This window comes from Lactuca saligna, chromosome 5, assembly GCF_052625555.1.
Source record: "Lactuca saligna cultivar CGN05327 chromosome 5, ASM5262555v1, whole genome shotgun sequence".
In the NCBI taxonomy this organism is placed as follows: Eukaryota; Viridiplantae; Streptophyta; class Magnoliopsida; order Asterales; family Asteraceae; genus Lactuca; species Lactuca saligna.
In genome coordinates, this window is record NC_136421.1 from 116436339 (window position 1) to 116457226 (window position 20888).

General features: G+C 35.0%; 1 protein-coding gene and 1 pseudogene across 1 annotated transcript; both read left to right on the forward strand.

The window, feature by feature from the left end:
• The first annotated feature begins 15145 nt into the window (after positions 1-15145).
• Positions 15146-15761, forward strand: LOC144997310 (flowering-promoting factor 1-like protein 3). The gene has a single exon (XM_078957178.1). The coding sequence runs from the start codon at positions 15211-15213 to the stop codon at positions 15532-15534; it is 324 nt and encodes a 107-aa protein (XP_078813304.1). The 5' UTR covers positions 15146-15210; the 3' UTR covers positions 15535-15761.
• Positions 15762-18317: 2556 nt separating this feature from the next.
• Positions 18318-19752, forward strand: LOC145045634 (phosphatidylinositol/phosphatidylcholine transfer protein SFH6-like; annotated as a pseudogene).
• The last annotated feature ends 1136 nt before the right edge of the window (positions 19753-20888 follow it).

The following is a 20888-nucleotide window of genomic DNA, read 5'->3' on the forward strand; positions in this document are numbered from 1 at the left end:
AAACTATTCCAAGTCTCTTCAATTTTGTAACTTATGAGTTTTATTCGTTTATAAAAATGAAGACTCTTCATTTTATGAAACCTCTTTAGTTCTTTAAACACAAATTAAAGAAGTGACCTTTGGTTATCCATAACTTGAGGACAAGTTATGGACACCATTAATACAATTAAGATCAAGAATTAAACACACATGGTGGTTACACATAATTCCTATGATCTTCTAAAAACTCATAAGAACACAAATTCATGTCAAGCAATTTCAAGAAATCATATAAACATATATAATACTTTGAAATTGTTAAAAGTCATGTAAAATGGATTAACATAATCATTATCATTTTGAAAAACAGATTTTACAAGTCCAAAACAGATTGGGATGATGAGTCTAATCCATTTCCAGCAACAAAAACTCGAAAAATCTGCCCAGCTCGATCCTACTCGGCGAGTAGGATGAATTTGTTCATGGACTCGGCGAGTCCTCCCCATGGACTCGGCGAGTACAGTCGTCAGAATGCAGAATTTTCGTTTTTCAAGCAGTTTTGCATCAAGTATACAGAAAACAATCCTAGGCTCTGATACCACTGATGGATTTTGAGCATTCTAACACTTCCTAAGTATACATGCAACCCTAATAACCTTGAATCTATGTTTTCTGTATATACATGCAAATTTCTTTTTCAAGGTTATTTCCTAACTAGCATGGCATGGGGATTACATAAAACATAAAGAACTAGTAAAAATACATACCTTGTTGTTGCTTGGATTCCTTCAAGACATTGTGAGCCTAGCACCCCAAATGTTGTGCCTCAAATGCTTCACACAACACCACAAAACTTGGAATAACTTGAGAGAATACTTCTAGCACTCAAAATCGGGTTATGCCCTCTCTAGTAACCTTACTAGCCCCAATTTCATTAGCCAAAGGGTTCCTTTTATAGTGGCGTCACAATTAGGGTTTCATTAAGAAGACCCATAATTATCATGACTCTTCATTTCTCATGACCCATGGGTTTGTAGCTCCCATGGACTATCCATGGAGCTCCAAATGGTTACATCCATATCCCATAAACCATGGATCATTAATCCACCATAAAAGAATTGATGATTGTCATAATCAACCCTTATATATTTAATTAGTCTCACTTTGATCACCAAATTAATACTAGATTAATACTTGTTCAAATACTAATTAAATAATATTATTATTAATATATTAGAACTTCTAATATATTAATAATCATAAGTACCTTATTCTCTCATTTAGTCTATCCAAGTATTGCAATGCCATGCAACCCAAATGGACCATGCCGGGTCGGGTCAAGTTCATACCAAATAAAGTTATGGACTTAGACACTATATCCAACAGGATGTTGGTGAGCATATCCTTCACATCCCCTACACAACTTCGAAACACAGCTCTCTCCGTCTTCAATAAAGAAATTTCCCTTTTCAGCTTGAGCGAACTGAACCTTCTCAAATCGTTAGCACCACCGAGAGTGGCACCAGAATTGGTTGAATGTGTAGGTGAAAGAGGAGTAGTAATCACAGGAGGTTCAGTTTTAGTAGGTGCCCCCGTATCAGATACGTTGACCCTTACTGTTGGTTCAGGAATAGTAGTTCCGGAGATAGGAGATAGGACTCTCGGTTCCTTGGGATGAAGTTTTCGATAATCAGCCATAACTTGACTCTCGGCTGTAACACATCGATACATGGACACCAGAATAGATCCATAGTGAGGGAATTTTGTTGGATCAGAAAGAATAATCTTCTTGGTGTGAAACGTTGCAATGGACGTGACTAGGGCATCTTTTGTCACTGGAATAGCCAAAGTGTCGATAGGCCTTCTTGTGATAGGAGTCCAGAACCTTCCACAAGAAAATTCTAAATGCCTAGTAGAAGTATTTAGGCTCTGTACTACTTGAGACCTGCTAATGAACCCATAATCAAGATTGAGACCATTGTAAATACCATAGAGAAGGGTCAGAAAACCCTTGTTGGTACCATCAGATCTAGCACTCCACTCCGCCAAACTCTTGATAAGATGAGTAAGTAATCCATTCCACTGAGACGGTAGACACGTCTTCTTGACCTTTGTAGTGGTGGTTAGCACATCTGTATAACCCATCTCATAAAGCATCAAGAACAATAGCGCAGTGGTGATGAAGTCGAGTGAGATGACTAAGGAATCCACAGCAAGATGCAATAGCGAACAAAACCTTCCTTTGGAAACAGGGGCCTTTTGGAAAGGATTTAAAAGTAGATGCGTTCTTTGTTCTGGTCATATGTTGCGGTAGAGTAAACTTGGGATAAAAGAGACAGTGGAACAGCTTCAACCTGGGTTTGGGCTAGAACTAACGAGGAATACTTCAAACACTCAACTACATGTAACATATATGAATCATACAAGAACAGATTGAGTTTGATGATCATATTCTGATTTGACTTAATAGAAAGAAATACGGACGAAGCAGTCGGATCATGAGCGGATGAAGAAGTCGACATTGTTAATCGAAGAAGGAAGTTGAACAGTTTGAATTCGCCTTTTAAGTTGAGAGACTTTGTTTTGGTAGAAGAAAAATTATCGTCAAAACCCTCTATATATCGTTGCCAGGAGAGAGAAAAATCATGATGATAATGATGTGATCACGAAAACGTCTCCTGAAAAAGCGTGGTGTGACAGGTTGGTTACTCCTAGGTATGCGTTAGCAAGCGTGCGTATAGAGACAGTTCAAATTCAAGCACCCAAATGTTTATCCTCAATCATCATTCGAAATTTACTTTGCCACAAGAACTAGAATTTCCCTTGTTTCACTAAAAGACGAATAAAACTCGAACATATCATCACCAGAATGTTGGAAAATTAAAAAAATTCCGTGCAATAGAGTGACAAAAGATAAAGAAATAAAGCAAATGTATATGGGATGTGAGTGATGTCTTTTTAACAGACAGAAAGCAGGTGATTCCAGGCACGAATCTCTTCCTTCAAAGTGAAAATGGACTTGAAGTGCTTGTGTGGCTTCCCGAGAATACGATCAAGTGTTTGTAAAGAAACATTGAAAGGGTTCTTTTTAATTCATAGGCTTAAGGTGGCTTATCTTTAACCGAACGTCGGTTCTTAATGTAAGATCGAGTGTTGGAAGAAGTACTTGTGAGACCGATGTGGTCTTTTGAACAAGTAGGTAGTATATATTTTATAATGACAAAATAGTTAATAGAAATCTCAAAAACAAAAAATAAATTGGATCTTTATGGGAAGAAAAGCCTTGGCGTTAGAAAAATTCATAAAAGATCTCGCAAATAAAGAATTTTCAATAGGTAACAAGTAAGATCTTGAATATAATAATTCACCTTCAATTCATTATAGGTCTTGAATTTTGGGTTTCACTCAGCACGTGGTATACATATCTAAGATCATAAACACAGAATGGATGTAACCATAAACCTCAGTAGTAATAACCGAGAGTCTCAAGGGTTACAGTGGTGAACCGAATGGATGGAGAATGGAAGGAGGATGGTGAAAGAACCGAAAGTACTTTCTGCTATAAGACATGACTAAGCAGAAAAACTCTTAACTCATATGGGAAGAGTAAGGTAGCTCTAGACTGAGTGGATAAGAACAACCTGATTGGGAAGAAATGATAGGTATTGATCGAATCATTAAGGCCTTGCTCTAAGTCTTAGAGGCTTTGTTCAACATGCAACAACATGCTTCTAGGGATCCTTAACTAGTTCATAAAAGAATATTCATACATGCCCCAGCTCCGAACTCTGTTGTACTGGTATACTTGCAACCTATCAAAAATAATGAACAAACACACACACCACACAAACAAAACTAAATTTTTTTTTGGATATTTGAAGTTTTCTGAAGAAAAAAAATATTTGTAGATTTTTGAATTTTTCTAAAAAAAACAAAAACAGAAACAAAAAAATTAAAATAATAGAGATATAGATAATATACAACCGAAACCTTAGTTTTATAGAATGAAGCGCAATAGACCAAGCGTCCGGTTCATATTGGTTCCTTAAAATTCCAGAACCGAAATAGACCGAGCGGTCGGTTCATTTCGGTTCCTGGAAATTATGGAGCCAAAATAAACTGAGTGGTCGCTCCATTTCGACTGTCTAATTTTAGTGCAAGATTTGAGGATTCGATACTGATTCTGCTTCCATCATTCCCAGACCTTGTAAAATGTTTTTAAAACATGCTTCAGGTAAGGCTTTAGTGAATATGTCAGCCAGTTGATCAGAGGATCGAACAAAATGCACTTCCACGTTCCCATCTTCCACATGATCCTTGATGAAATGGTATCTAAGTGCAATATGCATAGTTGTTGAATGTTGTACTGGATTGTGACAAATCCTTATTGAACTTTCTGAATCACAATAGAGATGAATCTTCTTCATGTTCAGCCCGTAATCTCTCAGTTGACTTTGAATCCATATAACTTGAGAAGTACAAGATGTTGCAGATATGTACTCAGCTTCTGATGTTGAAAGTGACAAAAATGTTTGCTTTCTGGACTGCCAGCGAACAAGTTTTTTGTCAAGAAATTAGCATCCACCTGTAGTGCTCTTTCGGTCTAGACTACATCCTCCAAGATAAGCATTAGAAAAGGCTTGAATAAAGAATCCTGATTTGGTAGGATACCAGAGACTAAGAGATGAGGTTCGCTTTAGATAACGAAAGATATTCTTTACAGCCACCATGTGAGGTTCTCTTGGATTACCTTGAAACCTAGCACAATAACAAACATAAAACATAATGTTTGGTCTACTAGCTATTAGATATATAAGGGACCCTATCATTTGACGATAAAGTGTTATGTCAACAGCAGGTTTTTCCAGAGATGGTGTGAACTTAGTGCCAAATGCCATAGGAACCTTCACTTTAGAGTCACCAGTCATGCCAAATTTGGTTAACAGGTTCTTTGCGTACGCCTCCTGGTTGATAAAGATTCCTTCTGGCCCCTTTCTAATATTTAAACCAAGGAAAAAATTAATTGGACCCATTACGCTCATTTCAAATTTAGTCTCCATCAACTTTCTGAATTCAGCTGTTAAGCTAGGATTCGTAGAGTCGAAGATGGTATCATCAACATAAATTATAACTATCATTAGATGTTCGCCTTCTTTCTTTCGGAAGAAGATAGGGTCAACTGAACCTTGCTTAAATTTTGATGTTTTCAGAAAGCGAGTTAAGGTTTCATACCAGCCTCTCGGTGTTTGCTTTAAACCATAAGCAATTTTATCCAGCACATAACAATGATCAGGAAATTTCTTGTTCACAAACCCGGGAGGTTTCTCAACACACACTGTTTCTTCTAGTCCTCCATTCAAGAACGTACATTTGACATCCATTTGGAAAACTTCAAAGTTTTTATGGGTAGCATATGCTAGGAAGATTCTAACTGATTCCAACCTTGCTACTGGAGTGAAGGTTTCCTCATAATATATCCCTTCCTCTTGGCAATATCCTTTTACCACCAACCAAGCCTTGTTGTGAATGACATTCTCCTCTTTGTCCAATTTGTTTCTAAAGACCCATTTCAAGCGGACCACAAAAGCATCCTTTGGTGTGGGAATCAACCTCCAAACTCGGTTACGTTCGAACTCATGGAGCTCATCTTGCATTGCTTGAACCCAATCGGAATGATCAAGTGCAACATTAACTGTTTTCGGTTCGACTTTGGAGATGAACGAATTAAACATACAAAATTCAACTTTAGAGAATAATGCAATTTATTTCGCTATTAATTGAGAACGAGTAAGAACTTTCTCAGAATATTCATCAATAATTTGTTCTTTAGGATGATGCTTGGTCCATTTACTAACAGAGGTAATTGGGGTCATAAGCCGGATCCAATTCAGCATTCACTTCCTCTTCAAATTCTGATTGATCACTCTGGCCTTCGTCAGTTGCCTTCTCTTTCTCCCCTTCGACTAGAGAAGTGTAACCCGTGGCAGCATCGGAGTTTGCATCCTCTGAGGAAGTTGGATTCTCCCCCTAAAATGTACCTTTATGAGTTGGGGATGGTATAGAATTCTCCCCCTCGAAAGATACCTTGGTTTTCTTTGGTGCTGACGAACTCTCCCCCTTGAACATTGAGCCGTTGATTTGAGAGTCAGTTGAGGATTGAGCGCCTGTAGGTTTAGGAATTTCACTTTCCATTTCCTTTGTAGCATCATCGATGATCTTTTGATATTATCAATTTTGTTGTCTCCTACTTTAGCCTCTGAGTGTGTCGTTTTCTCCGGTTCATCAAATAATCGAATGTACTTTCGAACAAGTTGGATATAGGAACCAAGAGTTAACCTGATGAACGAAATATTTCCCCTAAGTCAATTTCACTCCTTTAAACTTTTTTCATGTAATTGTCATCAAAGGTTACGTAATATGCTTCTTCAATCCGTTTGGATCGTTTATTCAAAAGTCTGTAAGCTTTTGAAAAGAGTGAATAACCAAGAAATATTCCTTCATCTGCTTTGACGTCAAACTTGTTTCGGTTCTCCTTTGAGTTAAAGACGAAACATCTTGAACCAAACACATGGAAAAATTTAACATTGGATTTCGATTATTTAAGATCTCATATGGAGTGATTGAGAATCTTTTGTTAAGAAAGGATCGGTTCTGAGTGTAGCATGCTGTTGCAAATGCATCAGCCCAGAAGTATAACAAAAGAGAAGCGAAACTGAGCATGGTTCTGGCTGACTCACATAAAGAATAGTTTCTCCTTTCAACAGTCCGATTCTGTTGTGGTGTATACGTGGCCGAAAAGTTTTGAGTTATCCCCTTATCAACCAGAAAGTCCTCAAAGTCTTTATTCTTGAATTCAAGCCCATTGTCGCTCCTGATACTTCTCACCGTCTATTTCAGCAGAACTTCCACTTGCTTAATAAATTTCTTCAACTTGGAAGTTGCTTCTGATTTCTGTTTAATAAAGAAAACCCAGGTGAAACGTGAAAAATCATCTACAATGACAAATATGTACTTACTACCACCGATGCTTTTGATAGCCGAAGGTCCACATAAGTCAATGTGCAATAGTTCAAGAGCTTCAACAATCTTTGTATTGATTCTCGTAGGATGGCTCCTTCTGCTTTGTTTTCCATCTCACATGCTACACATAGTTGTTCCTTTTCAAACTTGAGAAGAGGGAGGCCTCGAACATGGTCACCAAGCACCAACTTATTAATGTCTTTGAAGTTCAGATGCGATAAACGTCGATGCCACAACCAACTTTCATCTATGATTGCCTTTGATAGAAGACATATTGCCGGTTTTCCTCTTATTGGGTTGAGATATAAAGGATACATCTCTCCCTTGCGTTCAAACTTTAGCAGAACCTTTTTCGTATGCTTTTCAATGATTTCAAAGCCCTCGTCATCAAATGATACTTTCAGACTTGTTCCTACAACTAATTGTGACACGCTGATGAGGTTATGCTGCAATCCTTCCACAAACGCCACTTTTCGAATCGAGAAATCTCCATTGGTTATCATGTCGTATCCCTTGATTGTTCCATAGGAGTTATTTCCATAATTTACACACCTACCATCTTTTAGGGACCAAAACTCCCTCCGCTTTTCCTTCCTTCCTATCATGTCACGTGAGTAGCCACTGTCTCTATACCATTCATCATCGAACTGCTCGTCACAAAGCACCTGCAAATTCAAGCTGATTTAGGAACCCAAAGTTTCTTGGGTCCTGGTGAGTCTTTCACAGAAAAAGGAATTACAGAGGAAATATCAACCAAAAATTTTCTTTTTACTAAAGTGGTTTGATCTTTTCGTTTAATGGTGTACACCTTGATTTTAGCTTTATCTTGTTTAAAGGTTGGTGCGTTAGTTGGTGTGTTATTAGTTGGTTTAGGATTTTTCTTTTGAAACCTAGGGTTAACTGTCTTCATGTTATTATGGAATTCAGAATCTGATGCTAGCTTTCCCTTCCCTTTGATTTCCTTCACAGAATTTATTCTGCACTTTGAAATAGGAAGAACCAAAACTAGTGTTAAGACTGAAACTCAACTTTCGGTTCTGAGAGCCGATGCGGGGACCGAAACTTGACTTTCGGTTCTAAGAGCTTATGCGGGGACTGAAACTTGACTTTCGGTTTGGTATGCTAGTATGGGAACCGAGAGCTGGTGTTCGGTTTGGACATTAGGAGTAGTAGGAATTTGGGCTGAAAGTTTCTTTTCCTTCCAGTTTTTACCTTTCCCTTATTCGTTGACACTTTCTTAGGAGGTACGTAGTTAGGTTTTTCAGATTCCTAGTGACGTTTTAGCTCATTCAAGTTCTTTGCATATCTTTAATTTCTTAAGTGTTGCTGTTCTGCTAACTCCCTCTGTGATTTTTGGATATTGAAGCTAGTCTTTGGCTTCTGCTTTTGATTTTCAGTTGTATTTGTTTGAACATATGGTTCTGTCATCAGTTCCTCAGGGATTTCTTTACTTACAGTTGTGCTTGGTTTGTCAAAACTTGAGGGTTTGTTGATGGGTTCAACCACATATCTTCCTTTAACCCTCCATATAGTTTTCTCAGACAAGCCTACGGTTTCATCTGCGTTGCCAATAGGGGCACACCAGAAGTAATTGTCGCACCTTTCAACATTGTCTTTTTCCACCAGGACTCTTAATTCTGTTGTTTGTCTTGTAGTGACCCTTATAACTGCATAGACCTGATTCGGCACAATCTGAACCTTTTAATAACCATAGCTTTTTCCTTGAGTTTTTGTTGCTTGTCTTTTGACATGCGAGCAAATTCAACCAAATTTTCTGAAATGAGGGGTTTCTCATTCTCGGTTTCGTTCTTCATAAACATAGAGCAATCAACAACGTCTTCTACCGAGATTTCACTCATCTCACTTTCTTCATCAAATTCAGACGTATTATCTAAGTTCATTTTATTTTTTGAAGTTAATTTGGCGTTGGACAGGTCAGATGATTGAATAGTGTTTGACTTTATTTTTAACCTATCATTTTCATCTAAAATATCTTTTAGCATCTATTTGTGTTCGTTAGAATAAATGAAGGTTTCTATTTTGTGCAGTTTAATTTTGTAAGACACCGATGTTTCTTCTGATGACACTACTGATTCACATTCTGCGATGATCTCATCCTCCTTAAATTCAAGGAAGGGTAAAATCATCTTATGAATCCTTTCTCCTATCTCACAGCTTAAATGTAATTGAGCAATATTAGTGTATAAATGCTTAGCAATTAAACAAAAAAACATTCCTTTGTTTAAAAAACTTCAAATTATCTCTTTGCAAATAAATACTTTCATCCCTAGCCCTAATTAACTCTGCCTCCTTCAGCTCAATCCACATCCTTCTCTCCTCACTCTTTGAAGACACCCTGCTGAGTTGGTTAGTTAGGTTATAATTCGCTAAGCGAGTTTGCATGAGACTACCACTTAAGTTAGAAAATTCAAATTTTAATTCATTTAATTCTTCTTCATAATCTGTTAATGGAACTTTAAGCCATTCAAGGATGGATTGTACCTTTTTGATCAACCGATCGCAGTCATCGATCTTCTAACTGATAGGTTTAGCCGCAAAACACTTATTCTCAGTTAGATTTGGTTCCTCGTCTGCACTTTTAGTTGATAATCCAGTGGTGACAATTAAGCACTTTCCAACCAAACCTAATTCCTTTGCCACATAAGCCTTTCCATGAGTGGGTTTTCTCACTTCTTCATCTTCGGAGTTGGTTAACCAAACTTCAACACCACCGAACTCATCTTCATCTGCATTCTCCTGCACAATTAAGGCATTCATATAACTGTTAGAACTGTTAGTCGTCTTTTTTTTCTTGATCTCTTCCAGCTTGCACATATAATACCCCTCGTCATGTTCACCATCTCTTTTCTCAGGCATTTTTCTCAGCATGCAATCTTTGGCGAAATGGTTCTTGCTGTGACAGTAATTGCAATCGAACCCAGAGTCTCCTGCAAGCTTGCTCTCCTTCTTGTCTTCATCCTTTTGAGAAGAAATTTTCGCTTCATCCTTCACCTTCTCTGAACTATAACTTCCTTGCCAGTTTTGGTTTTTGTTGACAGGAAACTTCTTCGCCCAAACTTCTTTGGATTAGTGACCATCATAGCATACTCTTCACTTGTGAGATCACATTCTGACCTGTTAGACTCTTCTTACTCTTCTGCAATGCTTTTACCTTTTGAGATGAGGGCCAGTGATCCCATACCAGAAACTACCTTTGCTTCTTTGGTTACAACACTCTCATGGGACTTAAGTATTCCCACAAGTTTCACTAGTGAGTAAGACTTAAACTGTTCGTGGGCTTTCACAGTTGAAACTACGGCCATCCATTCCGGTCTTAGTCCATTCATAAAGGTTACCTTTTGCTCGATCAACTTTCTTTCAATTCCATGTTTGATCATCTTACTTAGGATATGGTTAAATCGATCGAAAGTTTGTATGAGTGTCTCCTCCTGTTTCTGCTCAAAAGCTCCAAATTCTGAAAGCAGCAAGGTTTGAATGGAGTGTTCTACATCTTCTACAGTCGAATAAAGTTCCTTTAAACTATCCCATATTTCTTTGGCAGTCGTGCATGAACCGACCTACCGAAAAGTATCAGATTGTAAGGCGAATCTGATCATTCTCATGGCCTTCACATTATCCAGCAACTTGTCTTTCTCGTCTTGTGGCATCTTATTTTCATCTGCCACCAGCTTGTTGTACTCCTTTTGAGTCTTAACGGTTGTGTTTGTTCCTGAGTGAACAAATGGCCCAAGTGTGATAGCCTCCCAGATGAGATAGCCATTATCTTCCAATCCAACCACGTAGTATTCAAAGTGATGTGCCCAAACTTCATAGTCTTGAGTGTAAAGAATGGGTATTCTAGTTGTAGATCCAATGTTGTTTGAGATGTTGATGGGATTTGTTTTCGAATCTTCATGAGACATGGTGAGCTCCTAGAATCAAACCTGTAAACTTGAGACTAGGGTTTTATCTAAAACAGAGTTGCTGTTAATATGAAGAAGACGGCTTCTATTTATACGATAAAAGCGGAAACCCAAAAGGAATTCTGAATACAGAAGGAATGTGTATTGATTACACAGTCTCCCGCTCTGATACCAATTGTTAGAACTTAGTTCAATCAGGATTATTTGATTACATGCATGCAAACAATTAAGAATGTAAATATAAACATGAATATGGCTTTGAATATGTCGTATGATTAATGCTTTAACGCCTCAGAAGACCTCGACTAAGAACTTCGACTGTAGAGGCGTTTAGGGTTACAGAGAATGAACCTAATAAAGGTCGTACAACTATAATGCATACATGCATCCATATTTATAGTATAACCCTACTAGATAATCACGGATGGACAATCCCAATCCGGATACAAAACAAAAAGCCCATGACACAACACAATTAAGCTCTACAAAATATGTATGGCTCATGATTATGTATGATAGTATGTGATTTATGTGCTTATATGCTAGACAGTATCTGGTTGAAAGAGACTGGAGGGGCAGGTGAGCACCCACATACGCTAGGCAGTATGTTGATATGTATGGTATGTGGTATTTTAGGAACTTACTAAGCTTCGTTCTTACTGTTTTTAGTTTTGGTTTCAGATACTTCGTTTTTAAAGGAAAGGGGTCGGCGATCGCAGCGCATCACACTATGTTTTCCGCACATAAGATCTTTGGGATTACACTCTTATATTGTTTTATGATAACATGTTTTGATTATTGAGACTTTGGATTCTGACATGGGATGTTATTATGGATGTTTTTATACTGTTGGTTTTATAATAACTTAATTAAAAATGAAATTTTTGGTCTTAAATTTTGAGATGTTACAAAATAACTAAAAAAAGGGAGAAAACATCAGATTTAGAAAAAAAATGTTAACAATTAAAAATTAAAAATTGATTTGAAAGAATTAAAAAACTCAAATACTATATAAAACATAACATGTTTATCCTTTCCTTTTCTTATGATTGCCACTTTGTCCTTGTAATTCTTCCTTGCAAGAGGCTTCACTAAATCAATCTCACTTGATGGATTCAGGTTACATATCAGACATTTTCACCCTATTCTCTTCTTTTAAGTCTCACTTGAACGTGTAATAGCTAATAACAGTAGTGGTTATGGTGGTGGTGTTTTCTTTCCATCTTTTGAATCATTTGGAACACATTCAGATGAGTTCTCAACAGACTTCATGGCTTTGTCAGATCTTTTGGTTGTCAGATTCGCCACTTTAGCTTGATGTTACTTTCCTGTAGAATAGTAAACCATGCTCAGATGTGCACTGATCTTCTTGATCGAACTCCTCCTCTCTTTATTGCCATCATCTCACTCCCATCATTATTTCCCTCCAGTTATGCTTCCTAAATCTAAATTTGCTCCACTTCCTCTAAAATAATGTTCACACTGAATCACTTTTCGCATAATCACTTTTCGCATAATCACCAGTCCTCCTTGAAAAATCATTCAAATCCCGGTTTAAATAAAAGAAAAACAACATAAAACATGATTATTTGAACTATACTCGATGAAATCAAAAAAAAAAAAAAAAAACAAATCGAATAATGCTCTTTAACTGAATAGTTAATGTGATCAATGATTGCATACTTTCCGTTGCCTTTTCAGAAATATATATATATATATATATATATATATATATATATATATATATATATATATATATATATATATATATATATATATATATATATATAGTCTAGTTGGAAGAAGCTGATACGGAAGGTGTAGGATAGACTAGATTGCGTTTTATTTTAACACTGAATCCTGGCACCCTAAAACCTACTGCTACAAGGATGAGGATAATTAGGGTTTTACACTAGGGAGAAATTTAGCTGAAGTAAAAGAGATTTCAATGAATTCTTAGGAGTAAATTCTCATGTACGAAGAAGAAGCCAATAATTTAGTGGTTTCATCATATGCGAAATGGAGATAACCAGTAACGTGTAGGAATATGAATGGTTGATGAAGCCATAGACCTATGACGGGCCGATTCGATTTTAGTCTCTAAATTTTCCACTAAGAGGGAAACCTACGTCGGCGGGAGATTAGAATTTTTTGAAAGTGAGGGAAACCTAGGTTTTGGGGGAAGATTAGAATTTTTTTTGACCGCCATAGGAGGGAAATCCGTTGAAATGGGTGTTATATACTTAGGACTCGATAGTAACAAAGAGAATGGGTTATTTATTCGAGCATAAAGCCTGATTTCTTATTTTAAACCGGGTCATTTAAGATTTAAGTCGTAGAACCCGGTTTTTTATAATATAACCTGGTGTTTTCAAAATATAGGGGGTCCTATATCCCTTTTTGTAGTAGTATTATCACCACGTTTGGGAGAATTTATCTGCCTTTTGAGCTTTTAATACAACTTGCTGATACAGGAATTTCATTGAAGATTGGCTAATTGTCTGATTTTGCTGCGATCATTCTTAATTTTTTTGTTGTAGAAGTGTTGAATGTAAAAACACCTAACAGGATTTCTTTCAAATTCTTCTTTCTCGATGGACCCTTTTCATTATATGTTAGAGTTGATTAAAATCCACGCAAAAATGTTCATTAAGTATACCAGTGAATAATTTAAAAGCGTACGTAATTTCTTTTGATTTCTTGAAACAAAAAAAAATCCAGCAAAGAAGTGTGTATTAAAAGGTTTAATACAGAGGCAAAAACCTTTGTGTCGAGGGAATTATCTTAATGATTGTTAAATAATAGAGTTTTGTAGATACATGTAGAAACCAGTTTGCTAGTGTGTTGGCCCAAATTTTTATCTACGGATATGTTTAACAAATCCAGTTGTTAAGAGTGACTGCTATAGATCATGGCTTAATAAACTCTTTATGTAACTTGGATGTCAACAATAACTGTTTGTTAAAAACAAAGGCCCATAATCCTCTCACGATTTACGTTTTTATAGTTATTAAATACTGTTGTATTCCAAAGACGGGTTGATACACGCTAAAGTTGGGAAATCACTTACCAACCCAACAAAGTTTTTTAATTGTACAAAAAACCCCAATCATATTTTGTGTGTTCAAAAAAACTCAACTAACATAACCTTTGGTTTAAAAAAGCATAACTAAGTTATCCTTTGTTAAATTTTATGGAAGTCGAAGAGAAACAGATGACACGTGACTTATTATCATATCTGGAAAATGACTTGTCAGACCAACGAAGTTTCCAAACCATTCAAAATAACACGTTTTGTCTGTTAAAAAAACCCAACAAATTTAACATTTTAAACAGACAATAGGTTTTTTTGAAGGGTTTGGAAACACCGTTGGATTTTTTAGACAAAATATTAAGTTCGTTGGGCTTCTTGAATAAACAAAAATTGATCGAAGTTTTTTGAAGAGTTTGCAAACTTGGTTGGACTTGTTAGTCATTTTCTCCACTAAAGTTTCATAGTATTTTAACCACTAACCCTACCAGAATATATAGGCTTAATTAGTTAATTTGTTTAGTGATAGTGTTGCACCACGATTGGTAGGAGTGGCAGAAGAACATAACATTGGCGAAATTGCATGGGTGAAGAATATGTAACATGCCCTTTTAACTGCAAAAGCGTTGTGTAATACTGCCAAGAGCTTGAAAGCCACGCATTCCAAGATTGGATGCAGTTTACAGGAAAATATCAACTATTATCAATGTTTGCAAGGCAAACTCCGGCAGCAGAAAACAGAAGATATGCAGAGTATATATAGTAAATGGTGAGCAACACTACTTAGAAACATATTTGGCGTTTTGTGTGTGTTTCATTGGGTTCGGCTATACCTCATCAATTCAGATATTCTAATCTAATTCTAATGTATTCAGCAAGATGATCAAGTAGCAATTCAGGCCAAAATTTTGGGTCAAAACATCAAACGTGGATGTACAAGTTTGATTGGTTTCTACTCGATGCAAACATGTAAACTGATGCGAGAGTGTAGTTACTTTCAAAAAAGATACCCTCTCACTAATATATAAGAACCTCAGGTGTACATATTCAAGAACTATTAACTTAACGGATACCTCATTGGAAACCATTTACCCTTAATATATTACAAGAATCTATACCTCTGTATATAATATTGGTCATCGTCATCACCAACCCACCCATCCTCACCCCCTATATAGACCTCCACCCTCGTACCAAATCTCACTATCTTCGATATATATCCATATTCTCACTTTTATAACATATCGGAAATAAACCATGTCAGGTGTTTGGGTGTTCAAGAATGGTGTTTTTAGGCTAGTGGAGAACCCCGGTGCTGACGCCTTGCAAGGTGCAACTCGTGGCAAGGTGCTGGTGCACCTACCCACGAACCAAGTGGTCACTTCATACGAGGTTCTTGAACGAATGCTAACATCTATGGGCTGGGAAAGGTACTATAATGATCCTGACCTTCTTCAGTTTCATAAAAGAACGACAATTCACCTCATATCTCTCCCAAAAGACTTCAATAAGCTCAAGTCAGTGCACATGTATGATATTGTCATCAAGAATCGCAATGTCTTTGAAGTAAGAGACACCTAATAAACTCCTGCTGGGTGTGGTCTTGCATATAGCTCGTTCCCGGGATCAAAAATTTCTTTCTAGTTATATGTGTGTCTTGATCGTTCGTATTCCGGGATTTCCGTCATAAAGTTTTGATTTGTACTGTTTATATATGGCTTTCTAGTGTTTGTATATGATATCGTCTTTCGTTTTTATAATATGTACAGTTAAGTTCTTGTATGTTTGATGTAAGCCTTTTTTTGTTATTTCTTTGTGGTGTGATCAATACCTAATCTAACATGATAAATCAAAATCATTTTTGTTAAATGTGATATTCTGAATGAATTTGGCACGTCTCATTTCTGGGATTTATTTACTTATTATTTTTTTCAATTTTCAATTTCCTATGTTTTTCATTTTCATTTTACTAAGGGTTATATATATATATATATATATATATATATATATATATATATATATATATATATATATATATATATATATATATATATAAAAGATTATTCTGTTAAATGAACAAATAAATATTCCACAACCGTTTCTTTTCTTATTAATTCAAATCTCATAGAATTAAAATGTAAATAACTAATATTATACATCGAATTGATTGTTATTCCGATTTTATATTAAACTTTTATTCTTCATAAATATATGTCGTACACGTCTCTCACACCGAATTACTTATAATGGTTGTTCATATCATCTAGTTTGTTGTATAAATTATTTATGTTAAGCCGGAGAGTATGGATAAAACTGTACCAAACGGTATACTAATTGGGATTAGAAAGTAGAAACGAAACACAGAACACCAGACAGTGTGTAAAGGACGTTTGAGTGAGGGGCTTCTCGATATGATAGCCTCCTTGTACACTATCATTCTCTGATGTTCCTACAAAATGTTATATATATATATATATATATATATATATATATATATATATATATATATATATATATATATATATATATATATATATATATATATATATATATATATATATAAAAATTTATAATAAAAATATATAAAAATTTATGCCTTTTAATTCTCTATAAAAAAAGTGTAATATTAGTCATTAATATATTTTTATAAAATAAAAAATAAGGAAAATGTGAGAAAATTAATTTTGTGTTGAGGTGCAAAAAAAGGTAAAGGTAAAAAATGAGTACACTCCGTGAACTTATATATTTGAAGAATATATTTTAACCACTTGAGAATATATATATATATATATATATATATATATATATATATATATATATATATATATATATATATATATATATATATATATATATATATATATATATATAGTGTTAGGATTAAATATAAATGATATATATGGTATAAATATATGATAAATTTTAGATCATTAGATTACATTTATATATGGCTAAGATCGATTATGTATAATAGTTACAATAGAACACAATACATATTAACATTTTTTTAATAAATAAAAATCATAAAAAATAATTATAAATGCGTGATTGATATTTTGATTAATTTTTATATAGATATTAAAAAATGACCATCCTTAAAAATAGTGAACTAGGCGGTCTTTTGGTAGAAATGGTCATCCGTCTATGTGTGTAGTTACAGTTTTGGATCGTTTCTTTGAAGAGGTCATATTTTGCCATTTTGTTATTTTCTGTGTACACATGTAGTTCATTTTTACTGGTCAAAGATTGGATACTTGTGCATGCCTTGGACATGGGTTATTTTCCTCTATTTATTCTCTACATGTTTGTCTCTCCTTGTTCCACCTGTTTCTCACAGCCATCAGAAGAGGTAAATCTCATCACCTCTACCGATCTACCTCATTTTTCCGAGTACATGTGACATCGCAATCCTTCCTCATTCCATTATCCCAGAAACCCACTGCCTCATAACCAACCGTGAGTGTTCCTCTTCTACCACCTCCTTCCTCCGCTCAAGAAATATCCATTTAACGTCCGTTGCTACTCCCTAGCATCGTCATTTGAGGTTTTTCTCCGTCTAACTTTCATCGAATCGCCTACGACTTATATGTGTCTTCTCCTCCCACCCACCAACTCATCGATCTTCAACATCAGAATCATCTCTGTCCACCACAGAAGACCATGGTGATTCTGCTTCGACCACTTCTCTATGTCTGTTCTTTCATGGATGTACACCGACTGCTTTCAATCCGAATCATCATCAGGTCCTCGATTTCCCCTCGTCGGTGTTATGGTCTGTCGAACTCTTCAAAACCTCCAATTTTGTCGATCCTTCCACAGTCGGTATGTGAAATGGACACTTCCACCTTATTGTCACATCTGGATACTTCTTCAACCCTCTGTTAGTGTTTCTCTCTATAAGCGATTTAGCACCACCATCACCACCGTCTGCTCCAATTCGTCTCCATTTATTTTAATTTTATTTCTTACGAAATATTTTTATCGTCACGGGCCGATTGTGATTACACCATTAGATCTGTCTCGCCAAGGTAAAAGTATAGTTTCTTAAGGGCCAATTAATTAACTACAACTGCTTCTACGTATCAATTCATTTTACGATTTTCTAATTTTGATACAGTTTTGGTTGTGTGATTTCGCAGTTGATCTTCAAAGCAGGAGCATTCTGAGGTTATAGTGATTTGTTGATAACTGTGAATCCATGTTTGGACCACTCGATTGATTTGAAATGCCTTGTAAGTGTTTAGCTTTTCTTATTTTCTTGATACCAATGAGGAAATTACGGTTTTGGTAGAGTTACATTACAATTTTTGTTGATAGTACCAGAATTACCGTGTAATTACGTGTTTTATATTATCCATAAATTCATGTCGTTGAATAGTTATGTTGTAATTGGCCACACACGGTTCATGATGCCGTTTGGAGTATTGTATGATCAACTTGAAAAGTAGTGGTACCTTAATGTTTTAAGTTAGGGTTTTTGTTTTCTGATTATCATCATTCTTCTTGTTCTTTTTGGGAATCTTTAAAGCAAGTTCAAACATTCTCTCAAGAAAAAAAGTAGTAGTAGAAGAAAAAGTGATGGAAGAGCAAGCTATGTTTCAATTGAAGATATTCGAGATGTTAAGGGGCTAAGAGTTGTTAATAAATTCAGACAATCACTCCTTTTGGATGAATTGCTACCAGAAAAACATGATAATTATCATAAGATGTTGAGGTACTATTTTTGTTTGACATTAAAACATCTAAAAGAATGAAAGATTGATGTTTTATTTTCTTTAGATTTATGAAAGAGAGAATGCTTGATATTGAAAAGGGAAAGCAAATGTGAGCTGATATGATACATTGGAGAAAGGATTTTGGTGTTAGTATGATTATCGAGATGATTAGATTCTGAAATAAATGTCATGATCTTTGCTTTTCATCTAGCATTCAAAACTAATATTTGTTTGCTTTTTATCAGGAATTCGAATTTCAAGAGTTGACTGAAGTTCTGAAGTATTACCCCCATGGGAACCATAGAGTTGATCCTAACAAACTCATGTGAGTTACAACCACGGTTCGATACATAAAATATCATGTTCGTGAATTTGAAAAAAGCTTTGCTTTTCAGTTTCATGCATGTTCAATTGTTGCAACAAGACACATAGACTCAAGCGCAACCACTTTTGATGTTCAAGGTGCCTTATGTACTTTCTTTTTCTCCTTTCTCATGTAATACGTTCACACTTTACATAATTATTTCCAATTTATTATTTTCATTTTTGATTATTTCAGCGGTTTAAGAATTTCGCTAAGGGTGCCCGTGAACTCATCTTACATCTACAAAAAATTGATGGTGACAATTATCCAGAAAGAAGTAAGATTAGTTTGCTTCATTAACGAAATTTATTTAAGCAATCTTTAATTAAATTTTTTGACTATATATATTTGTTAGCAGACACTTTATCAAATGTATAGAATCAATGTTGGCACATGATTCTTATGAACAGTACCTAACTTGGGTACTGTTCATCGGGTTACCACTGGTTTACTTCTCTACCGGGGTTAGTTTCATCTCATTGTATCCACTTTATCCTATTTCTCTTTTGTTACAAATTTATCTTCCAATACGTATTTTTTTCATCAGATTAACCTTACAAGAGAAACATTTTTCATATATTTGCTCCTACAGATGTGTTAGAAACACAAGTCTTGACCTTTGAATGGACTGAAAAACGAGGTTACCTCTTTGTTTCTATATCTGTATTTTTTTTTTTGGTTTCTAAGACTTTTTTAGGTTTGGATTTGTTGTTGGATTGATTTTGAAAAGGGGAACCTCCTCCATATAGTACTATTTAAAGCCTTTTAACCCATTAGTTGTGAAATGTAGAAGGCCATTCTGAACAGGTAACTTTTAATTGTCAACCCATTTAACAAATCATATTGTTTTACATGTATTTGAGGTAGAAATGGTCAACCTAAACATGTAAACTTTAAAACTTATTTTTATAAATAACTTGAAAAACAACAATTGGATCTACCTTTCTGTTGTGAAATCATCAGTTATAGATAATACGCTATATAGCATAACATTTTGTGGGCAAGTATTCTTTTGGAACTGTGTCTCTCAAACTCCTGGTATGTATGTACACCTTATGTGCTAATCCTGTATTTTTTTTACTTTATTTATTAAGATATTTGGTGTTAAAATATTCACCAACTCATACTTTGGAAGCACAAAAGTTCTGGTAAATAGCATCGTGCTTTGTACTTTTATTTTTATTCTTATTAAGACACTATGCTCCAACAAGTTTAATCCATTTATTGTACTTTAATTTTTTTGTCTTTATTGAAAAATCTGCTGATAGCAGTGAAAATTGCTATGTATTTACTTAAAGTATATTACTATTATTTTAAAAAGAAGTATAGAAAACATTGGTATGTATGTTGTGTTTTCAAAATAATGAAGCCTTATCGAATTCAATTCTTATACAGTCGTTCAAGTGAATAGAAGCATGTGGGTTATGGTTGACGTCATTCATGGCATGACCATTATTATCCTTTGAAGTGTAGAATACTTAATACATATAATTTCCATTTGATTTTTTTTTTTTTTTGTATTAGATAAGTGGGGCTAAAATTCTTATTGTTACACGTGTGATATATCATATATGCTCTATTATATCTAAATTTTCATACTAATGTTATAATAAACTTTTTTGTTAGATTTCAGCAGATGATCCATTTACAAGAACTAGAATAAGTTAAATCAAGAAGGATCAACGAAAATAATTTTGGAAATAGGAAACAATGATTCAGTTAAGCTAAAAAAAATGAAACATAAAAGGTTAAATCCTGAATGTTACATGTGATCAAAATACAAACCAGTGCTAAGTTGACAAAAATACCCTCATCATGGTTTAGCCTATCATCCCCTATTAATTTAGTTTAATACA

Bases quoted from the DNA above. Each gene is read 5' to 3' on its own strand.
- LOC144997310 (XM_078957178.1), top strand. From the start codon at position 15,211: ATGTCAGGTGTTTGGGTGTTCAAGAATGGTGTTTTTAGGCTAGTGGAG.